The following is a 22,428-nucleotide window of genomic DNA, read 5'->3' as shown; positions in this document are numbered from 1 at the left end:
ACGTAGTAAGATAACAGTACAATAAATGTGAATAGTGGGAGTCCTGGGCCTGGTTCCCTTCTTTGAATAAGGTCTCTCACACATCAGTGCGTGCTGTTCTTGCACAGTTTTATGAATAAAGGACTCAGGATAAACAGGACCAGGTGACACATGTGTCATAGGTGACACATCAGTAATGAGGAAATAGCAGAGGCAGGGTAGAAGTTAAAAATGAAATGTAATAGTAAAGTAGGGTAAAAGGGGACACTAGTTAATACAACCATCTAAATTGTATAAATAAATAGACAGTTAAATACACAAATGAAATAATAACATGTAATTAAAAGTTGAATTAAATACTGAAATAGGACTTAAAATAAAGTGATTTTTAATTATTTTTTTTTACCAATTTGCGAAACCAACTAAAACGCATAGATATCATCATCAACCTCATTGCCAAATTTGTACCCGGCTGAAAATAGCCTATAATAGCTTTTATTTTGAAAAGGTAACAGCGAAACTTGGCAGGAAGTTTTATTTTGTAAAGCGGAAATGCTTGTGTGTGTGTGTGTGTGTGTGTGTGTGTGTGTGTGTGTGTGTGTGTGTGTGTGTGTGTGTGTGTGTGTGTGTGTGTGTGTGTGTGTGTGTGTGTGTGTGTGTGTTGTCAGCTGACTGGCAGCACCGCCGGCCGCCGTCACAACACAGTGCGCTGCCCTGACAGCTAGCTAGCAGCCCGTACCCGAGGCTCCGCCGCCGGACCGCGGTGGGTTATGTTTCCCGGAGCCAGCACCGCAGACGGAGGTTTGTGCACCACCGACTCATGGCGGCCGAAACTCAGCCCCAGCCGCAGGCTCGGAAGCCCTGCCTGCTGAGCAAAATCGAGGCTTTCCCGGAGGTCGTGAGCACAGCGGTGATCATCCCCAAAGAGGACGGCGTGATCAGCGTGTCCGAGGACAGGTGAGCTGGGCGCGAGGCGGACACGAGGGGTCCTGGTTTACAGCTGTTACCTGCCTCGTTGTTCTGCTCACACTGTCGGTGTTGGTGAGCCTCATGTGTCCTCATGTGTCCTCATGTCCCCGTCTGGAAGAAGGAATAAGGATTCCCCAACATTTTTTTTATTTTTTTTACTGAAGTGTCAGCTGACACCATAACAAGCTAGTTAACGACCGTCAGTCAGGCTCTTTCAGTCGTTTTATTACTGACTAGTTAACGTCAAGGGGGGAAATAAATAAATTAAAAATCCAGTTTAAAGATGGTGTATGACGTTAGCTTGGTACAGCTACCAAAATGGACCCATTCAGAATAAATACGAGGTTTCCAAGATGCACTTTGTCTTATTGGTTTGTTTGTCATGTTATGACATTAAATGGTGCCTTGCAGGACGGAGCTTCCTGACATACAGGTATTCAAAACCCTCGAGTTTATTCCCTCGTGTGTGTGTGTGTGTTGTTTGGTACACAAGAGTGTGTATCCAGCCTATTGAGATCTGCAGGTGCTGCAGGGTGAGTGTGTGCAAAGGTTATATGTGCTGTAATGCCTGTGTAACCACTGTACCCCATTCAATCTAGCTGTATATAATAATGTAAACAGTAGCTGATCCATAGCTTGGATGCAAAACCATTTCTTGTGTCCTTTAACGACATCTCCTGGAACATTTGAGCAAGAGAGCAGCTCATAAATTGTACTTCAAGTAAGCATATGTAATGAGCACCGTTTACTGTGCTTTGGAAGCAGTAGTTATATTTTACCACTATTAAATGTCACTCAGAAGTACACAGTGCTGAAGAATAGCTGTCAGGTCAGCTGTTAAGTCTTGAAGTGAGCTGAGTAATGCTGCAAATAGGGAACATTTTCATTATGGATTAATTGGTTATGTTCTGGATTAGTTGATCAGTGGTTTGGTCTTTAAAATGTCAGAAAAATATGTAAAATGTCAACCAGGGTTTCCCAAAGCTCAAGCTGCAGTCTAAAATGTCATATGTTGTCCTTACTCACAGTTCACAGTTTGAAAAAGGTTACATTTAATATCATGGAGGACTAAACGAACCAGAAAATATTCACAATTAAAAAGCAGCAATCCAGGTTTTTTTCTTAAAATAAAATACTCCAAATGGTTAATTGGTTATTAGAATTTTTTAACAATTAATGTTCTGTTGATTAACTAATCACTTCATCACTGCAGCTCTAAAGGTGACTGTCAGTCATCTTGGATCTCTGTCTTATCTTGTTTGGTGTCATAAATCAATGAGCCAAAACATTAGGACCACTCAACCTCGCAAAGATGAAGAGAATAACACTGATGATCTCAAAACGACGATGCTCCCCAGAGTCGGGAACATATTAGAGTTTAAATGTAAAGCACGGCTGATATCGGCCTGTCACAGATATATCGTTAACGTAGTTTATGTTAGCCGATATGCGCTGATATGATAAACAAAATTCTGAAAAAGATGCTTTGGATAAAGGATAAATTGGTCTATTTGTGTGTGTGTGTGTGTCTGTTTTATAGTTCTTTATAAATTAATTTATACATTTCCAGTGAAGTTTGCTGTTTCAGTGCACTGATGTCAGAGTGGACAATAACCTGTAAAATATCCTGACTTCGTTACAAAACATTTTTCACATGTTTCAGAAGCGTTTGATAGATTTGTTGGATCATTTCAAAAACTCTGTTTACATGTACCGCATACACACTATATATTTGAAGAATATCGGCTGATATATATCTGTATCAGATTTTGTATTTTTTCTTACAACCTAATATTGGTATCGGGCCCGAACATCTGCCCCAAAAATCGAGTATCATTGAGACTCTCGTTAAATGAACGGTCGGTTGTTGATGTCGGCGTGTTGGCGGCGGGGCGAACGTTGCAGGTGTAAAGACCTGAGCAGCTCTAAAACGAGGGCCAGATCGTCAGTCAGGTGACTGTTGGTGCGTCCCCCTGCGGGGCCTCCTGACAGCGATCTGAGGAGAGACAAACCACAAACTGCCAACAGGATGTTGGGTGATGTGCTGGAAGTCTATGTAGGACTTAAATAATCTGCTGCTGAAGGTTGAGTTGCATGCAGGCGGGCGAGGTCATAATGTTTTGGCTCATCAGTGTATGTACAGTACATATTTTTTCCTACATGTTGCCTCTTTTGGGGATATCTGCCACTTCCAAACCCCTGATGAACAGGCAGTGGGAGCGGCCGACGGCTCCACCTGCTCCTCCACCTGTTCTTCTTCCACATCAACAGAGAAAGGATTTGAGAGCAGGTTCACAACCTATCGTCCCATTTTCAGTGAAGTGTTGGCGAATGGCAAACTGAAGTTCACTTACAGTACAGTCGGGAGGTGTGCAGCTTATTACTCTTAGCTCAGAGTGACTGGAAAACGCTACACACCGACAACCGACCTCACGTTACATGTGATGAAAGCTAAAATGTGATGTTTCCCCCCCACAGGACGATTCGGATATGGCTGAAGAGAGACAGCGGGCAGTACTGGCCCAGCGTCCACCACACAATGTCATGTAAGTCATCAATAGCTCTCTTTTTTTTGTCAACATGTGAATATGTGCATTTTTTTTTGTCTCCACTGTTTGTGTTTGTTGTATCAAAAACAAAGACAGTATTTGTCTTTGAAGAAGCAGAATGACTGGCTTATTCAGTGTTTCCAAATAAAACAAATCTGTTTGAGTATGCAAAGTTATTCAGAAAGAAACCACACTTCACGATGAACAGAATGAATCACACAGACTCGTCTTATCAGAGTGACATGAAAGTGTGGAGTTTACGTGCTCCTGAAACGTCTGAGCTCCTGTGCGATCAATCACTCTGCTCCTCTCACTGCTGCAGTGCTGCGCGTCGGGGACGGTTCGTCCTCGTGTCCGTCCAGTTGTGCAACCGAAGGAAATCCCATGCTACCGTCAGCAAGATGTGTCACTAACAATAGCAGGACCAGAGGCTGCATATGTTTAAACATTTGAGCTTACTGATACTGAATTGAGTATCTGCAAACCTCTGCTTCTATAATTTACAGTTTTAGGGAGAAGTGGCAGAAATGAGCTCAAATATTGACTGAAAACTGTGATAAAATCCAGGCAGAATTAATTGAGTCCTTTCATTTGAATCTAGGGCCAATTAGTTTTTCATACGGACAAAACATCTCTCCCATCTTTGTGTTTCTCTCCAACTTCTTCTTGTGTGTTTTTCTCTCTTGAAACTTTCAAATGAGGTCAAATTGCAGTGACTTTGGTCCCACATTTATTATTTGTTTTGTGTTCAAAAACAGCCGACATATTCAGGAAATTGCAACAGCTATCCATTATACTTGAAACATCAATGTAAACGTCCAAATTATTTCCAGTACATCCATTTTCTCTATGTTAAATAATTTAAGAAGGGTTTTAACAAAAAGTAGTCCTCCAGGGATTCAAAACAAAAAAATGTTTTGCTTCTTTTATGTAAGAGTAAAATTATAATAAACTGCAGTTTGATGACCTCCCAGCAGTCTATGGTTTTGTCATTTTTTACCTGAAGCTGCTGCCATTTGTTTATTGTTATAATCCCAGTCACAAATATTCAAATGTGAAACTTGTAATACCTACAGTATAAAGGATAAAGAAAACAATTGTCAGTTTTCCTTTTAATCAAATGTTGCTCAAACAAAGGTGACAAGAACATTTTTTGTTCTTTTTTTAAGTGTCAGAAGCCAAACAAAAAACAAATATGTTCTGCTTGAGAGACTTACATCAACACTGACTGGAGGAGCAAAATTGCTTGAGGTTTTTTTTTTTTAGCAGTATTCATTGTAAAACTCTTAATGTTGACGTGTTTCTGAGACTGTTTCAAAAGGACACTAATTCAACTTTGTGGCTGTTTTGAGACCTTTGAACGCCATGAAAACAATTCCTCTGCAGGACCACCACATATTTGAACACTGCTGAACACACATTCAGTGTTAAGCTCAAGTGATGAGGACTGAAGAGGTCATGAAGCGCATCACATTGACTGATAAATCCAGGCAACAGTATCAGCTGATTTTCATGTGTATGTTGACTAACAAGAAAATTGCAGCAGAAAAAGACCAAAATTCAGATTGAGGTAATTCAGAAAATGTACATAATTATTATATCTTTTTAATCAGATCACTAGAGGCGATATTGTCCTGCTCAGTGAATAACTTGGCTGCAGTTCTTAAATGTCCACATTTAAAACATTCTCCAAGCTTTCATTATTTCTTTGTAAAAAAAAAAAAAAAAGGGGGTTAAAAACCAAATAGCCAATATATTGTAATCTGTTTCTGGGTGTTGATGCAAAACAATGGTCAAGAAAGTCATTTTTTTGTCAGTGGCTGAAGTTTGCTCAGTTGTGATCACATGACCATATTACCATATTTGTTGTAGATAGTTTCATTGTCTTTGAAACCTGAGAGGAGAACAGAAATCACAGTTAACAAAGAAACGATCGTAAACATGCTAATTTACATGTAAAATAATCTCTAGTTAGGCTGCAAAGTTCTTCTCAGATAACGACAACCGACACACACAGAGGCAGAGTCTTCACTTATTCTTGTGTGTGTTTGTGTCTCCAGCGTCGTGCTCCTGTATGTCCTTTAACCCGGAGACCAGGAGGCTGTCTGTTGGGATGGACACGGGAAGTATCTGTGTAAGTCCAACTACCAACCTGCTTCGCCTTCAAATACAAACCCTCTGGCCTTTCTTTCCTTCCTTCCTCAGCTGAGACAGAGCTCTGTTTGTTTCAGTCGTAATCACTACATGTCAAACAGTAGGTTGTATATTTATCAGTCTCTCGACAGGAAGATCACATGATTTTTGACTTATACAATGGAATAAGTATTTTATGAAAATTGTTAGCGCCCTCAATTACAACCATTACACTACACATTAGTGTGGAGGGCTTTAGTATATTGTGTGTTTATTCAGTATCAGGATAGCATGATATTTTCTTTGGGTATTCATGTTGCCCAGAGGATGATCCCAGAGCTTATACTGAATCTCTTTCTTCTGACACCAACAGCTGGTCAAATCTTCCACCTTACCAACACTTTGGTCTGTGACAGATCTAAATACTACAAAGTTCCTCACAGGATGAATCCTCATTTTTTTCCCCTTTCCTTTGACACTTCATAGGCCTTCTTCTGGTGACTCCCTCAGGACAAAATATTACAATGTAACACTGATTAATTTGCCAAGAAGATTCTTCGTTCCCAGAGGATGAACCCTGTTGAGCTTAATGACCCAAAGATCATTACTTGTAAAGTTTCAAAACTGCAAAATAACCAATACGTTATAATGCACATTATAGTCTCTAGTGGCAGCCAACAAGATTTAAGACTGGGAGTCTTATTTTTTTATTATGACACCAAATAGTGCAGGTCAGTCTATTCTAAGATGCAGCATTTTTTACTGTCCAGTTTTTGTTTTGTTGTTTGAGAAGTTCACAGCGGGACTCGTTTGTTTTGGAAGAAGTCGACCCAACACAAAGTCAGACAGTAACGTAACAGAACGTCTTTGAGGATTTTTCATCTCAGAACAGCCTCAAAACATCAAGTTCCCACAAGTGTTTTAGTAATGGTGGTGTCCTTGCAGGAAATGTCAGACCAAGAACTGTTTTTTTTTCCTGGAATATAAACAGGCCTGTAGATTTTTTTACTTGGATTATTTGCATCTACATTTTTTATAAAGTAGTAGTTATTTTTCACAGGAAGATGTTTTTTAAAGGTTTATACATTTTATGCAAGAACACATACTGTTAACAAACATGCAGTTGGCATGTGAGAGGTGTAACTGTAAAAAACATGTGAAACACAAGAATCTTAACAAATCTCTGACTTTGTTTTATTTGAAACACTTAATATGTCTGAAATATAAATTAACTTTAAAACACAGAAACATAGTTATTTCCACCATGTACGGATTTGCTTACTGTGAAGATTTCGCTCCACTTCCTGTCTTTCAGGAGTTCATCCTGTCAGAAGACTACAACAAGATGACCCCAGCACGCACCTACCAGGGTGAGACAGGCTGTGTGTGTGTGTGTGTGTGTGTGTGTGTGTGTGTGTGTGTGTGTGTGTGTGTGTGTGTGTGTGTGTGTGTGTGTGTGTGTGGGCGTCGGCGTGGAACAATAAGCTGAGACAAAGCTTTCATATTGAATATTGAGGCTTGTAAGAGATTTAGTTAGGATATATATATATTCAGAAAGCAAAACACTCAACAGACTTCCGACAGGCAGAAAAGAAAAACAAAAATGCTTCTCTTAAGGAAAACACATTTTTCTAATCCAACATTTTCTGAAGCGTGCCTTGCTCTTTGGTTTATTGTCAGTGTAGCAGCAGAACCTGCTGTCTGTCAGATAGAGTAAAGTTTCATTTGCATTTTGCATTAATAACAATAGAAAAAGCAATACCGCTATTTTGTTTTCCCAAATGTTGTTACTCATTGTTGTTTGTCATTTTTTCTGCTTTCAAAGACGGTTTGCACTGCTTTATATTACACACTATCTGTCATGGTTTAGTGAATCTCTAATTAATGGTTCTATATACTGTGTGAAGACAGTGTATGAATACTGAAAAAGTAAATCAAAGTGTTATTAATATGGCAGTTATTGACCTGATAGTACCATAATATGTTCTTGTGTAAAGTCTTAAACTTTCTGCATGCTGATGTGAAAATGTCTGACTTTAGTGGTGGTACCAATGTGACTGGGATCATGGAATTATTTAAAAGATGCAAATATTTCCCTCAAAAAAGGCTCATACAGTACAGGCGTTTTGGTGTTTTCCATCCATCCATTATCTATACCCGCTTTATCCTGAACAGGGTCACGGGGGGGCTGGAGCCTATCCCGGCTCACTTTGGGCGAAGGCAGGGTTCACCTGGACAGGTTACCAGTCTATCACAGGGCCAACACATAGAGACAGACGGAAACAAAGAGCATTCACACCTAAGGGACATTTGTAGAACCACCAATTAACCTGAGACGCATGTTTTTGGACGGTGGGAGGAAGCCGGAGTACCCGGAGAACCCACGCAGGCACAGATTCGAACCCGGAACCTTTTTACCGTGAGGTGACAATGCTAACCACTGCACCACTGTGCCGCGTTTTGGCGTTTTCTTTCCAAAAATAAGAACTTTTGATTGAACATAAAAATTACAATTTCTCCTGCTGCTGTCACATATATTTATTATGTCTTTATAGTTGATCTTAAAAAGTCAACTTAATATCTAAGATTTTTTAATACTATTTATTATTATGCTATGTGGTAGTTCCAGGACAATTCACTGCTAATAACGTCCGCTCAACTCTGTGTACTTTAAGGTTTCAAAACTGTGCAGCCTGAAGAATATTTTCCGTCTTCATGATTCATTTCTTTCTGTTGAGTATAACTCACTCTGAATTAAGCGGACCAGAGCACCACCAAATATTTCTGCTCCAATGTTAAGGAGCAACTTCCTCCTTATTTCTTGTTGAGATATCTTAAAGAAGGCAGTGGTGCTTGACCATTATATTAAATGGTGATACCATCCTTTGGCTACCAAAATAGGCTGTTTAAATGTGTACTCTTGTGACACTAAGTGTACAATATTTATTTTATTGTTTATTTTTGCAAGGGCAACGCACAATTTAAAGTTATTGTTCTCGATTTAGCTAGTAGGTAATTTGCACCTGTTGTCCCTCAGCAGGTTGACCGAAAAAGAAAAAGTAAAAAAGCAAAACAAAAAATAACTACATAAGCACTATGCATTATGTCAAATATATTGCTCACACTCTCTTTTTAAAAATGATTGTACTACCATGTTGACAATTTCTGAGTAGACCGTTTCACTGTGATTAAAAGTGACAGTGAAATCCCATCTCATGTATTATTGTATGTTTGTGTGTTTGCAGCCCACCAAGGCAGAGTGACAGTGGTGCTGTTTGTGTTGGAGATGGAATGGCTGCTGAGCACCAGCCAGGACAAAAACTTCACTTGGCACTGCTCGGAGAGCGGCCAGCAGCTGGGAACGTATCGCACCACAGCCTGGGTTTCAGGACTACAGTATCCTTTCACGCTCCCCCTCCCAGCGTCTGCCGCGCTGATTTGCAGGCTGCTTGACCCTTCAGAGTGAGCTCAGTGAACCAGACAGCAAAGCTCCTCGCTAAATGCAGTGGAGTGGACATAACCGGAGCAACGAGCCATGTTTGGGGCTTTAGACTGAGTAAAACCATCTATCTTTTATTATGACAACACAGTCTATTTTAAGGACACAGCAACAGAAGACAGGGCAATTGAGATTAGTTTCCAGTTTGTTCTAATGGGAAGGGCTAACAATAGGCATCAGTCATGCTGTTGTCAAGGAAACGGTCTGAGTAGGTTTCTGTAACGGCCAGATGAAAGGCTGCAAGCGCTCAGCAGCGATGCCGATCCATACCAATGAGCCTGCCATGAGGTCATCCGACTGCTGGCATCCTGCTCGACTCAACATGCTAACCTGTGTGGTCAATGTGGCAAGAAAATCAGTGCTCTCTCTACTAAGTGTTTTAGATGTCTAGGTTACAGTTATTTCAGCAACATGTTAGTGTCCTGCTTTTCAAACTATTCACATGAAGCCTATAAGAAGTCTAAAGTCATTTATTAACTAAATCTACACCGATCGCATAACGATAAAAAAAATAGTTTTAGATCATGCAATCAGAAAATATGAGGAATCGTATGTTGCTCTCAGGTGTCTTGTAGGATGAGCATTTAGGCAAAAGTACTGTATTATAGTCACTCAAAACCATTCAACTAATATTCAAAGACCACCATGCTGCACACATGCATACTTAGAGAGAGAGAGAGACTCATTCACGTCGTAAACTCAGGCTCAACAATTGTCATCAAATGTCCAAATCTCTTGCCTTTGATGAAGATGATCTAAAGCATGTCTTTAGATCATCTTTGAGATGAAGATGAAGATGTTTGCTCTGCACATCCCACATCAAACTTACTTTGTCTGGTGACAAAACTCACCGGTTACTGTTGACCTGTGAACCTTCTGCTGGCAGCTTCGCTCTTAAATGATTGTTCATAGCTGTTCTAGATTAATGATATGCTAGCTTTATCTCATTTTCCATTATTTTGTTGAGTGAGTTCCACACAGAAAGTTTTACCAGCTGTAGTTGTCTTTGCATGTTTCTGCTGTTTGGACTGTAGCATCAAATCTCGCAGTGCCACCGGAGCCTGGTATTAACGTGTTCTTCTTTCGGACAGCAAACAGCTTTTAGGTGCTTTACCGCCTCCTTCTGGCGGTATTGAAAACAAGGCACTGGTAAAAACAAAGAAAATATATTTACTAAGACAAGTTGATTGCATATACTATCAGCTTTTATTATTTTATTTTTATTATGATTTTAATGACTGTTAAAAAATTCTAATATCTCGACCATGCCTAGTTTACTGTCAGTGCAGCCTCATGTTTTTATGTCAAAACATCTGGCAGCACAGGAGAAGTTTGGCTTTGAAGGTTTCTTATTAGCAAAACAGTGATTTACTGAAAGGTGGAATAAAAGCCTGCTGCTCTTGTTGCATGCTGATGGGGTTATTTTAATGAAAGCTTCAACATGTTTGACTTCAGATGTTGTTTGACTGAGTTTCTGAATGTTGTTGAGGGTTGATAGACACTTGATGGGTTTACAGTGGGACTGAGGACAGGACCAACCCATCTACATCTTTAAATGTGGTTTTCACTGGTAAAGCAGCTCATCTGTGCTCACTTGTAATTGTTTCAACGGGAAGAAACTTGAAGATTCCAGTCGCAGTAATTAGATGTTTATTGTGTTTTTTTAGAAGGAGCATTTAGGTTGGATAGGATAATTAGGTTATCTTTTGCGCAGTTGTGTTCCCTCTTTTGCTGTGCAGGCAGTGTTGTAATGATTGTGTTCTGTTGTGACTGAACCAGGTCAGGGGAGGACTCTGACTGAAGACTTTTAAACAGCTGAGAGACATCCACTGACACACTATAACTCTGTTGATGCTTTTACAATAGGCTTTGACTCAAATCTTACATTTATAGTTCACACATTTAGTAAAATGTGCAGCTCAGTTACTGCATTTAAACTGCAGAGAGGATTTTGCTTGTTCAGTAACAGTTAAGTATCTAAATGAGTGCATCAGCAGTTTTCCAGCAGGACACAGTTTCTTCTTCTTCTTCTTCTTCTTCTTCTTCTTCTTCTTCCTTGACCTCAATCTTAACCCAGGTTCGATGTGGAGACCAGACACGCCTTTGTCGGGGACCAGTCTGGTCAGGTGACTATCCTGAAGCTGGAGCAGGACAGCTGCAGCCTGGTCACCACCTTCAAAGGACACACTGGTACGCTGACACACACACACACACACACACACACACACACACACACACACACACACACACACAGAAATGGACTGGAGCAGAAATGATTAATCGATAAGATGATCAATTATTTGATTGTGTCTGTCATTGTACATTAAATATCTTTGGCTTTAGATTTGCTGTATGGACAAATCAAAACATTCACTGATGCCACTTGGAGCTCGGGGAAATTATATTGGACATTTTTCATTATTTTATGGCATTTTAGAGCCTAAACTTGATTCTGTTAATCCATAAAGTAACCAGCAAATGTAATCCTTTATGATGATAATCTGTAGTTGGAGCTGTAGTATTAATGAAGCTCTGACTTCTTGCAGTCTCTCTTTGCTACAACATTGTTGTTCAGTTTTTGCACCACATTTATTCAGATTTCTGAACAAATATTAAAAAAATAATTGGTTTCCCAAATTGCCTCCCAGCTACGGTTTGTATCATTTTTGCTTCACGTTCTGCTTTCATATGCTCATGATTCTCATAAAAATGAGTTAATGAGAATGAATTAATCTTCCCCTTGTGTTCCTCTTGGGCTGCTTGTTTCTCCTGCTGATATAAATGAGAGGAGCTGATACTGAACGTAAATCACAGAAACAGACTTTATTTTAATATAGTTTGGTAATGACTGTTTATTAATACTCTTGTCTTTACAGAACTGTGTTAAAAATTAGCAAAATAAAACCCACCAATGAAAACGTTATAACTATTTTGCAGAAATACATCAGTTGGGTGTAACAGCTTCCCATTGGAAATAAATTCAATCTCAATGCTTAAATCATTTCTTCTGTGTTTAGAGAACCTCACATAAACCATCAGGGTTCCTACAGTAGCTGCATTATATTCACATAATAGTTGGTGCTGATTTACCTCTGTTGTCCTCAGGCAGCTTACAGTTTTATTGAGCCAGTTCAGATGGACTTTTAAAGAGCTGTAAGTCTTTGCTGATCTTGAAGGTTCAAGAAAATCTTTGCTGGCTGTCACTGTGGAATCTGCTTCAACAAAGGAGGCAAATGAAGAATGTCTTTTACAGCTTGGCAGTTGAAGTTAAAGGATAAAGATCCATCTGAGTTCATAGCGACCAACAGTGACCTCGAGTTTGTTAAAAGATTTTTTTGTGACATTTGATCAGTTGTTAACAAAGATAAGAAAGTTGATTTCCTTGAGGAGATCACATCAAAAAATTATCTTGTCCACACATAAAATCATAGACAGAAGAAATACAGTTTTCCAACTGAATTAAACAAGCCTTGTGTGAGCCAGTGCACGATAGCTTCAGGCCCTCCAACCCAGATCCTAAAATAATCATTTTGTTTAGCATGATCAGCGGATCATAAATAATTCCTGAGAAGATTTATCCTCAGAGCTGTGGAAATACTCTGTATCTCTGCCTGCTGTTTGACCTGCATTGTGGGACTCATATTTGTCCCTGTGTTTTCTCCCCAGGTAATGTGACGGCGCTGTGTTGGGACCCGGTCCAGAGGGTGCTGTTCTCCGGCAGCTCCGACCACTCCATCATCATGTGGGACATCGGAGGGCGCAAAGGCACCGCTATCGAACTGCAGGGACACAAGTAAGAACCACAGGGTTTCTCTCAGACTACAGCAAATATTCACCTGAGTGAACAACACTGAGGAGTTGTAGTTTTATTTGTTGCTTTGATAGATTGTAATTGTGTTGTTCTTCACATTACTGATCTATTTATACTGTACTAAGAGGAGACTTCAAAAAGTGTTCCTGTTATGTATGAACGTGGCTCAGCAGAGCGACGTACACAGAGCACAGTGATGCTATAACTTTCATGAGTATTCCAAGTTTCATCGCTCGATCAACATCAGCACCTGAGTTACAAACGTGTTTATCAGCCTTGATCCAGGCGCATCTGCAATTTCACGCTAGACTTGAGCAGAGAGCGCACGTCAAATTTAATGTCAAACTTGGGAAATCAGCAACCAAGACCTTTGAGATGCGTCAGAAAGATTGCGGTAATGAAGTAATGAGTCAGGAGAGGTGTTTTGAGTGACTTTCGCATTGCAAGAGGGGCAAAACGTCTCTGTCCAAAACTGGAAAAGGCAGGTGTGCAACCAGGTGGGTTTTATTTGACATTCAAAAGGTTGTCCACCGTGAACTTGTCCCCCAGGATCACACTGTCAATACGAGGTTCTGCCATGATGTTCTGGGACGTGGAAGGGAAAACATTAAGTGCAAACTACCTAAACCGGGGCACGACTGCAAATGTGTTCTCGAACAAGACGAAGTTTCGGCTCCAGCTACTTTTACTCACCAGATTGAGCTCCCTGTGACTTCTCTCTGATCCCCCAAAAATTGAGGTGTTCAAATCACCGGACCAATAGCCATAAAAACATGTGTAACTCGGGTTCGGATGTTGATCAAGTGACGTTACTTAAACATGAAGGTTACAGCCTCCCCGTGCTCGTGCATGTCACGGGGCTGCACTCCGTTCACACAAACTACAGCAGTCTCTGAACTTTTTGATTGCCCCTCATAGTTTAGTGTTTTATGCGTGTTCAATGGTTAACTTGTCATTTTTTTATCATCTGAGGGAATCTTTAAGTGTTTGTCTACCAAACTACAGCACCTTACATGTCGATGTCATATATCAAGTTTCAATATTCGTCAGGTTGCTTTCAAATGAACCCAGTGACACACAGCTCAGTTCCAATTTGAATGTTGTCAGATTAACATGTTTGTGCAGCATCACAAACTTAAACGGACAGAAACCTTAAATATATGTGCTCTGTCTTCTTAAGAGGACTAATAAAGCTGTAGTTTTATCACCATGTCTATGTACAAAAAAAGTCTGTTTAATTGTACTGATTAAGAGCAAATCAAAAACTGCTGAAGAAAGACTTCCTCTGTTGAAACAGTGTATAAAAAAGTTTTTACTTTGATTTTAAAAACCATCGCATCTCAAGCTTTTTACTTCTCTGAATAGCCGCCAAAATATGTAACTGTTTTCAGCAATTAGGAATTAAATGAGGATTACAACTCTACATCTTTTATTAATTCTGCTGGGGAAATACCCATTGCAGTTTTTCTGGCAGCAGCACTTTATATTCTGTCTAATAAATTATGACATTGTTGAGATTGATTAGATTCGCTCTCGTGGTCACGATGGTCATTATTAAAGCCCCGGAGATAAATGGTCACTGAGGTCACTTGTTGTCAATGATGTTTATTCTCCAACTAAACATGGCTCCCCTACGGTGTTAACGGTTCCTTTCACATTCATATTCCTATTCATATGTGTTTGTGTGTTTGTGTGTGTCTGTTCGCTGCAGTGAGAAGGTTCAGGGCTTGTGCTACGCCTCACACACCCGTCAGCTCATCTCCTGCAGCTCGGATGGAGGCATCGTCATCTGGAACATGGACGTAACGCGACAGGAGGTGAAGCAGCGTGACGTCAACCGACCACACAAACACTTAACACGTGTTAATATTCACTTCGTGGCACCTCGTGAAGACTATATGGAAAAATACAGAGGTGTATTATGTGTGCTGTGTATCTTCACGCCTGTTTGCAGAGGAGCAAGTAGTGTGATGCAGATCAATATGCAGGATAAACTGCTGATGTTTGCACTCCCTGCTGCTCTAGAGCCATGAAAGGTCACCTGATTAGCGGGGTTTTCTTCGATTTTCTGTCTTTCAAACAAACTCACGGTCGAGCTCCACCTTCTCCCTCTGTACTCTCTTCGTCTCCACACAGTTAGTTACGACTTGATTGCTTCTTTATTTAATCAGAGCCAACTTCATGTTGTTTGGCCCAAATTACCATCTCATTGTTTCTGTTGAAGCCGATATGCCTCAGGGCGACCTTAAATATAACATCAATAGGTGGTTGTTGTTTACCAAACAATCACAAATAGCTGATGTACCAAACCATTTGCTGTGCAGCTGGTTGATCAGCGAAGCATGCGAAGCAGCAAACTGGAGAGAAACTAAAGAAAGAGGTCAGACTGATTCGTGTTATGCCTACCATTGTTTTGGGAGAACGGGAGGTGCTGTTGGCGGGGAAAGAAAGAAAATGCGAACTTACTCATAGAACTGTAGTTACACCCAGTAACTACTATTTGTTTACTTAATTCCTTTGCACCCGTTTCATTTCAGCTCAGTGTGAGAGTGTAATCATTGCGACGAGGGGAAATGCTGGGAGATATTAAGTTAATTTCTCATACACTTACAATTCAAATCTAGGTTTCATCAGAATGTTTATTGTATACAAAAAAACAAAACATGCTAAATCTGTGCTTTGGTCACCAAAAGGCCCAGCTAAGGAGACGCTTTCGTGTACAGCTGCCTTTTAAAAATTATACATTTACGCTGATTTGCTTGTTTTGTCGCAGTGAGATGAGACAATTATACCACTGTCATGTCTCTGGGGTAAATAAGGAGCTGGAGACTTACTTAGCCTAACTTTGCATGAAGACTAGACTAGAAGAGTTGTAAACAAATCGTTCCAGCCTGTAACTTTGTTTATGACTGGAATTTTGCATTTTACACTTCTGTTTGTGTAAGAGAGTAAGCAAATCAGATACAATGTTTAGAGAAAGCATCTGAACTGGGCTAGTCGTGTCCTGACTTCTGCAAACGGATATGAGAATAATGTTCTCACTTGTGTGTCAGATAAAAAGCAAAATGAGTGTTTCCCAAAACACTGAAATGCTCCTTTAATTATACTTTGTTTTACCCCCAAAAAACCCTCTAAAGCTTGTTAATGTGGACTTTTGTTGTGCTTCCAAAATGTAATAAAAATAATGTATTCAATGGGTTTAAATTGTTATTTTAACTATTTTTCCCCGTTGTTTGTCTTTAAATTGAGATTCATCCATTTGAAAAGGATAATGAAACTTGTATAATTTTTAATGTTGTGTGTGCACAGACCCCAGAATGGCTGGACAGTGACTCGTGTCAGAAGTGCGAGCAGCCTTTCTTCTGGAACTTCAAACAGATGTGGGACAGTAAGAAGATCGGCCTACGACAGGTACTGCACACACCTGCTAATGCTCTTTCATTCATTTCACTCATGTATAAAAACGTCTTTATTTATCTTCAGAGGCAAAAACTACCTCCACAGTTTAGATGTTCAGTGCTCTGTAGCTCCACCACACCCTAACCTCATTCCAAACAGCTTTATAGCAAAAAAAAAAAAAAAAAAAAGCACTAAATTCTTCAGTTCTGCCACACTAATAGCAAACAAACATCCTGTGGCTGTTTTATTGCCTCATTCTCAGAAACGGCTTCATGTTGTGGTTACTCATTTCAGGAGTGTGTGTGTGTGTATGTGGGGATCACAGTTCACGGATGTAGTAAAAGCCCTTTTTTCGACCGCACAGCAATCTTTGGGAACATTTTGAAGCAACAACGCCACACGCTGCAGTGTTGGTGTTTCTGGAGATGAAGCTCATGTTTCTGTTTCACTGCACTGGAGGAAAAAAGACACAAAGATCTGGACTGTACACAAAAAATGGCCCCGGACCAACTATGTAGCACTGTAACCTGCAGGCGGCTGATTATGTAAAACTTTTATGTATGTAGATAAATGGAAATGAAGACGATTAAATGTTATCATATTTTGTTTGCTAAGTCAGTTGGATAAGCTTTTATATACATATAGACACAAACACAAGAATTAAAACACAAATAAACAACAATATCATGAGACTATGGACTATATGCAGCAGAGATGTTGACTCTCGGCACATGAATGGACTTTAGTCTATCGTGACCCTTTTTGACTCCTCTAAATACTTGGTATTTTAAAAATATCTCTGACATTTTATTCACTAAAGTTTGTCGGATTTTTCTTATTCCATCTTCTTTTACAGCTCAAATTCACCTCTGACCTCCAGCAGCCTGTTTCAGAAGATATTTTACATACAATTTGCATTATTCATGACCGTCTACTCAATGGCTGGACATGCACAAATTTTTTAATTTGTATTTCTGCAAATTAACTTTTAAAATAAAAATTTAAAAAAATGCATTAAATTTATTATTAAGAGTGACTCATTTAGCAGTTGAAAGATCAAGTTCAGGACTTGGACATGACTCAGAATTTCATAACCACGACATGAGATTCACTTCTGACTTGCAAAACAGCCTCTGTGCTTCCAATATTTTTAAAACTTTGCCTTTGCCGGTGGGAAATGAGACTGTCGCTGGTGACAACTGGCATGTTCAAGTCCTCCTGTATTTCTCAGCACCACTGTAGGAAGTGCGGCCAGGCGGTGTGCGGCAAGTGTTCGTCCAAACGCTCCACCATCCCCCTCATGGGCTTCGAGTTCGAGGTGCGAGTGTGCGACAGCTGCCATGAGTCCATCACTGACGAGGAGTGAGTAACAATCAGCCTCTGTCGTCGGCGCATACTGACCCTCTTTGTGCTCTCTGCGCTCACGAACTAAAGTCACCTTCACTGCCTTTGTGTCTTCCAGTCGAGCGCCCACAGCCACCTTCCACGACAGCAAGCACAGCATTGTTTACATGCACTACGAGCCCACCACTGGAAACCTGCTCACCTCTGGCACTGACAAGGTTATCAAGGTCTGTATGGGAACATGAGTCTCAGATAAGGCATGCAGGCACACACAGTAACATTCAGGGGGCTCACACCTTGACGGGGTGACAGTTTAAGGTTAGCGGCTTTTTCAACCTGTTTTGGTCTCTTATTTTGTGTGATGAAGGCTGAATCAGCCTGCCATGGTAGCCCATTGATTGATAACCCCTATGTATGTTTTATATGTATCCTGTTACATTTAAGTCCCTGCCTTGTCAGTCAGCCCTTTGGGCTCCCTAAAGGGTTTGGGCCCTTCGTCGAGTTGAACAGTGTTCCTCGCCTTAAACACGATCATTTAAAAAACTTGATGAATTTAAACTAAATCTGTTGCAAAGCTGCAACGTGATAAAAAAAAAAAACAACAACTCTGAATTATCGCATGTAGTTGTGGTATACTGTGATCACATTTGGATCCAGATGCATATAGATCTGTTATCAAACCTTACATTAGGAAACGTGGCATATTTAACCTGAATGGAGTGACTAAGCCTTGAAGCACGAGTTGTCTTGAACTAATTGAGAGCTAACACAGCTTTTAGACTCTTTTAGCTCATTTGTTTTGGGTCTCTCAAACACTGTCAGGTCTGTGTGAGCTCAGGCAGCTCTGATAAACTCACTGCAGCAGATGAAAGAGGAAGAGAACACTGAGCAGCTTGTGAACCAGAGATTTCTCTCAGGACTGGCCAACAGCAGCTTTTCAACTGTTGTTGACTAAGATGTCATCAAAAACATTGCTAATGTAGCTTTAGTGTTCTTTATACAGCCGAGTGATTGGGGTGTCTCTATTTTCACACACTACATATTTCTGACAGTTTCACTTCTCATCTCTGAACATCAGAGAGCGCCAGTAAAAACATCTCTTTTGCAGCTACTTCATGAACGTCGTGTCTGTTTACACAAACTGATTATGTCTCATGTTTGTGTGCAGCTATGGGACATGACCCCCGTGGTGTCCTGAGGTCGGGTGACAACCAGCCGTCAGCAGGAATCTCTGTTTGGCAAACTGTGATGGTGTCACGGCGGCAGTCGCACTTGGAAGAGAAAGAGGGAAGGATCTCCAACAGTATCGATGTCATCTGGATAATATTTAACTGTTATCCAACAACAAGCTGTGGCTGTTTGCGTAGTCACAGTGAGGACACTGCAGGCCAGTGAAGCCTGGGAACAGCACAGGCCTTGAATAACACGAGGTAACAGAGAGTCGCTGCTGTTTGCTTGTGTGATGAAGAGTGCTCTCTCTCTGTGTGTTTGTGTGTCTGTGCTGTGTGGGAGGGGTTAAGGGATTTGACTGTGGAAGTAACTGACACACTTCATTTACTTAATTTTCATACATTCCTTGACGATGACATACTGGACACTCACAAAAAAGGAAATGAAACATATGTGGGTACCATCAAGCCCAAATTTCCCATTTTTCCCCCCCGATGTGAAGCACCTCATTAAACTGGACTGTAACTCGCTATTCACGCTCAGCAGGCTGAGGAGTCTCCGCAAGAAGGAGGTTGACACTTGAACCACCTGCAAATTAATATAGCTGCACTGTTAACACCACATATGTTATTTTTTTTTGTGTTGTATTACATATCACATTTGAAAACATTGACCACCTGTTTGCTAAAGTAAAATTGTCACCCTGACCTCCAGTGGATCCTTAAATTAAAATTAATTTCAGCTTGTGGCTGTAAAACTACAAATCTTAAGTTTGAAAGATTTTGTAAATGTGTGAAAAATCTTTCTCATTTTCTACATGTTTGAACGATCCATTACGTGAAACATTTTCAGGCCTGTGACCCTCAGACGGAGCCCAGGTTTTGTTGTCTGTAAACAGTTGGATGATAATCAGAAATGTTTGTAGGGACCAAACTTCGCCTCCCAACTTTCTTTTGCTTATTCATCACACAAACCTATTTTCTTTTATTTTAAAAATAATTTTTGCACCTATTTAATTTTGTAACCTAGTTTTTCTTTGTTTTAATTTTTGTCATTTTTAATTTACAATTTTTGTTTTGTTTTGTTTTTTTTGTTTACTAGTTCCAAGGTAAACTTCCAATAAACCCCAATTTTATTGTTATTTTTTTTCCTGGTTAAATCTAATATGATCAGGACTTCCCTTCTTTAATCTGCAAAGTAATAGGACAGTTACCGACACAGTAAGAAATCTGCTCTTTGAAAGCTCCAACCAGTTAATTGTTTTACTGGTTTCAAATGTAAAATATAAAACTTTAAAAACAAACGTACTCAACAGCCTCAAAAATAGCAAATAGGGAAGTTGTCTCTTGCAGGTGGCTCCAGTGTCAGCAGCACTCACCTGTAGGTGGTGCTCATGAGTACATGTTCAGTCTGTCTGCAGCTCTACTGTCTGATCCAGGTCTCAGGTGCTTCACATCTGTCACTGTGTGTTCTTTAATCATGTTCAAAAGGAAAAGATATAATCTGCTTACTTTCATCTTTTTAGTCTGGTCAGTATCATCTGAGTGAGCGCAGCGGTGCTTTAAACACGTGACACTGAGGAAACTGTTCATGCAATTCCTGGGATGTTATCTAATTAAATGTCTGAACTCTTCACGAGTCTCTCTATTAGTCTGCTTAAGTCACATCTACCACCAGAGGGAAGAGTTAGCCTTTTAAGATAAGTTGGGGAACTATTTTATTCTATATTTAGCTTGAGGTTTGTAGAAGGAAACTAAAGTGATATTTACAACAGTGGGGTTCATGTCATTTTTAAACTTCTGTGTATGGGGTTCAGGTTTGTGTACATGGAGAAATCAAAACCGCATAGTATCACTTAATGCAGGTGCAGCCAGTCCAGTGATGTCATACAAACGTTTTGATCTCTTCAGGTCGGACCCTCAAATTTCCAAACACACAAAATATAGCAAGCTACAATATGTGATAATATGTTCAATTGGATGCAAAGGGACACATAAAACATGAAGATATCATGTCACAGCGCAGCCTGAAGAAATAATGGCCTTTTTAGGTTGAGTTTTACACTCAGTGCAGCATCATAAAGCTTTAGTATGAAGGTTGAACAAGCAGGTGATAGTTTTTCCTCAATTTAAAGAAAAATATAAGCAGGAAATCAAAAGTTTAAGAGTTTGTCTCAAAGTCAAAGGACGCTAGTGGCATTGCAGACTCTTTTCATGGTGTGAGTACACACAGTGTTTGTTCTAAATCCACATCAGTCATGTAACCAATCACACTGCTGGCTGATCATTTTGTATGTTCTGTCATCAGCGGAGCAGTTTTAGGAGTTTATTTATTATTGTATAAAGTACGGTTCAAATGTTTCTGACATGTAAAATCACGTATCATCGAGCTAATCAGTGGCAGCACATACATGTACCAGGACTGAAAGGAAAACTAATGAACACTTGTCATTGTTACTGTTTCAATACTGTTTCTTCAGATTTTGTTTTTTTGTTGATGCACTGGAATTAAGAAGTGATAGATGTTTCACAAAAATCGCTGTTGTAAAGAGGAAATAGGACTTTTTTCACATTTGTGCTTTAATGATCAGAGGAAAAGTTTAATGTTCACTTACTTAAAATCCGACTGAAGATTTTCCAAAGATGTACGAAATCTAGATTCAAGATACGGTTACCTTGACGATTTTTTTTCGATAAATAGAGAAATGGAAAGTTGTAGACTCGACTGTTCTTTGAAAAAAGTGTCCATGCAGGTACATATCCAGTCTGTGGGTACTAAGACCTTAAAGGTCCATACCAGAGTTTTTCTAAGGTCTCTGCTCTGTTACTGCAAATCATAGACGTTTCTTTTTTGTTTTGTTTCAAATGCATGACGAACTAATTTATTGTCCTTCTGTACTGAAATTAATATACAATGCTAGCTGCCTGAAACAGTTGTAAAAAAAAAAAAAAAAAAACACCCAAAGAACTGAAGATCTTGTTTTACAAAGTAGATACCAGAGTTCATATACAGTGCATGTGATTTAAATGTAGTCCTTTCATGTACAAAACCCGACTACATAGGGGATACAAAGAGATTAGATAAACAGCAGCTAAAGGATTGTTGCTTTAAAATGAATGAGCTGAAACCCATGTGTGGCCAGTGGTTTATTTTTCTGTTGCAGGAATGACAACAGGCATGGTTGTGTATTTCAGTGTCCGTTAATGTAACTGTGTGTATAAATTACATATTAAAAGAGCAGGTATTCACCTACTCCACCAGATTTAAGTCTGTTTGTTTGATTGCATTGATTGATGATATTATAGTGTAGCAGTGACCAAACCAACCACGGGACACATTCTTCTCACCCTTTGTATTCATTTGTTGTTTTTCCTCTGCAGTTTTGCAACTTGTTGGGCAACCTTTAACTTCCAGCCCTCAGCTGTCTAAGAAAGTGGCTCTACAGTTAAATAGTGAAGGCTTTGTGACAAGAAAAGGAACATTTCATCTATAACTGATCTTATTGGTGATGTTATGCTTCTCGAGTGTGCTGCCTTTTTGATTTAACCAAAACTGTCCTTCTAACAGCCTAAATT

General features: G+C 39.8%; 1 protein-coding gene across 1 annotated transcript; it reads left to right on the top strand.

Annotated features, from left to right (window-relative positions):
• The first annotated feature begins 556 nt into the window (after positions 1–556).
• On the top strand, positions 557–22,115 carry wdfy2 (WD repeat and FYVE domain containing 2). The gene is made up of 12 exons (XM_069154965.1): positions 557–936; positions 3,427–3,494; positions 5,558–5,631; positions 6,946–7,000; positions 8,876–9,026; positions 11,207–11,319; positions 12,796–12,922; positions 14,652–14,757; positions 16,250–16,351; positions 17,571–17,701; positions 17,802–17,910; positions 18,852–22,115. The coding sequence occupies exons 1-12, from the start codon at positions 800–802 to the stop codon at positions 18,879–18,881; spliced, it is 1,203 nt and encodes a 400-aa protein (XP_069011066.1). The 5' UTR covers positions 557–799; the 3' UTR covers positions 18,882–22,115.
• Positions 22,116–22,428: the final 313 nt, after the last annotated feature.

This window comes from Embiotoca jacksoni, unplaced genomic scaffold, assembly GCF_022577435.1.
Source record: "Embiotoca jacksoni isolate LCO1_2020_lvr unplaced genomic scaffold, fEmbJac1.0.p SCAF_2, whole genome shotgun sequence".
Classification (NCBI taxonomy): Eukaryota; Metazoa; Chordata; class Actinopteri; family Embiotocidae; genus Embiotoca; species Embiotoca jacksoni.
Note: the sequence above shows the minus strand (reverse complement) of the source record. Positions and strands in the feature narration are given on the sequence as shown.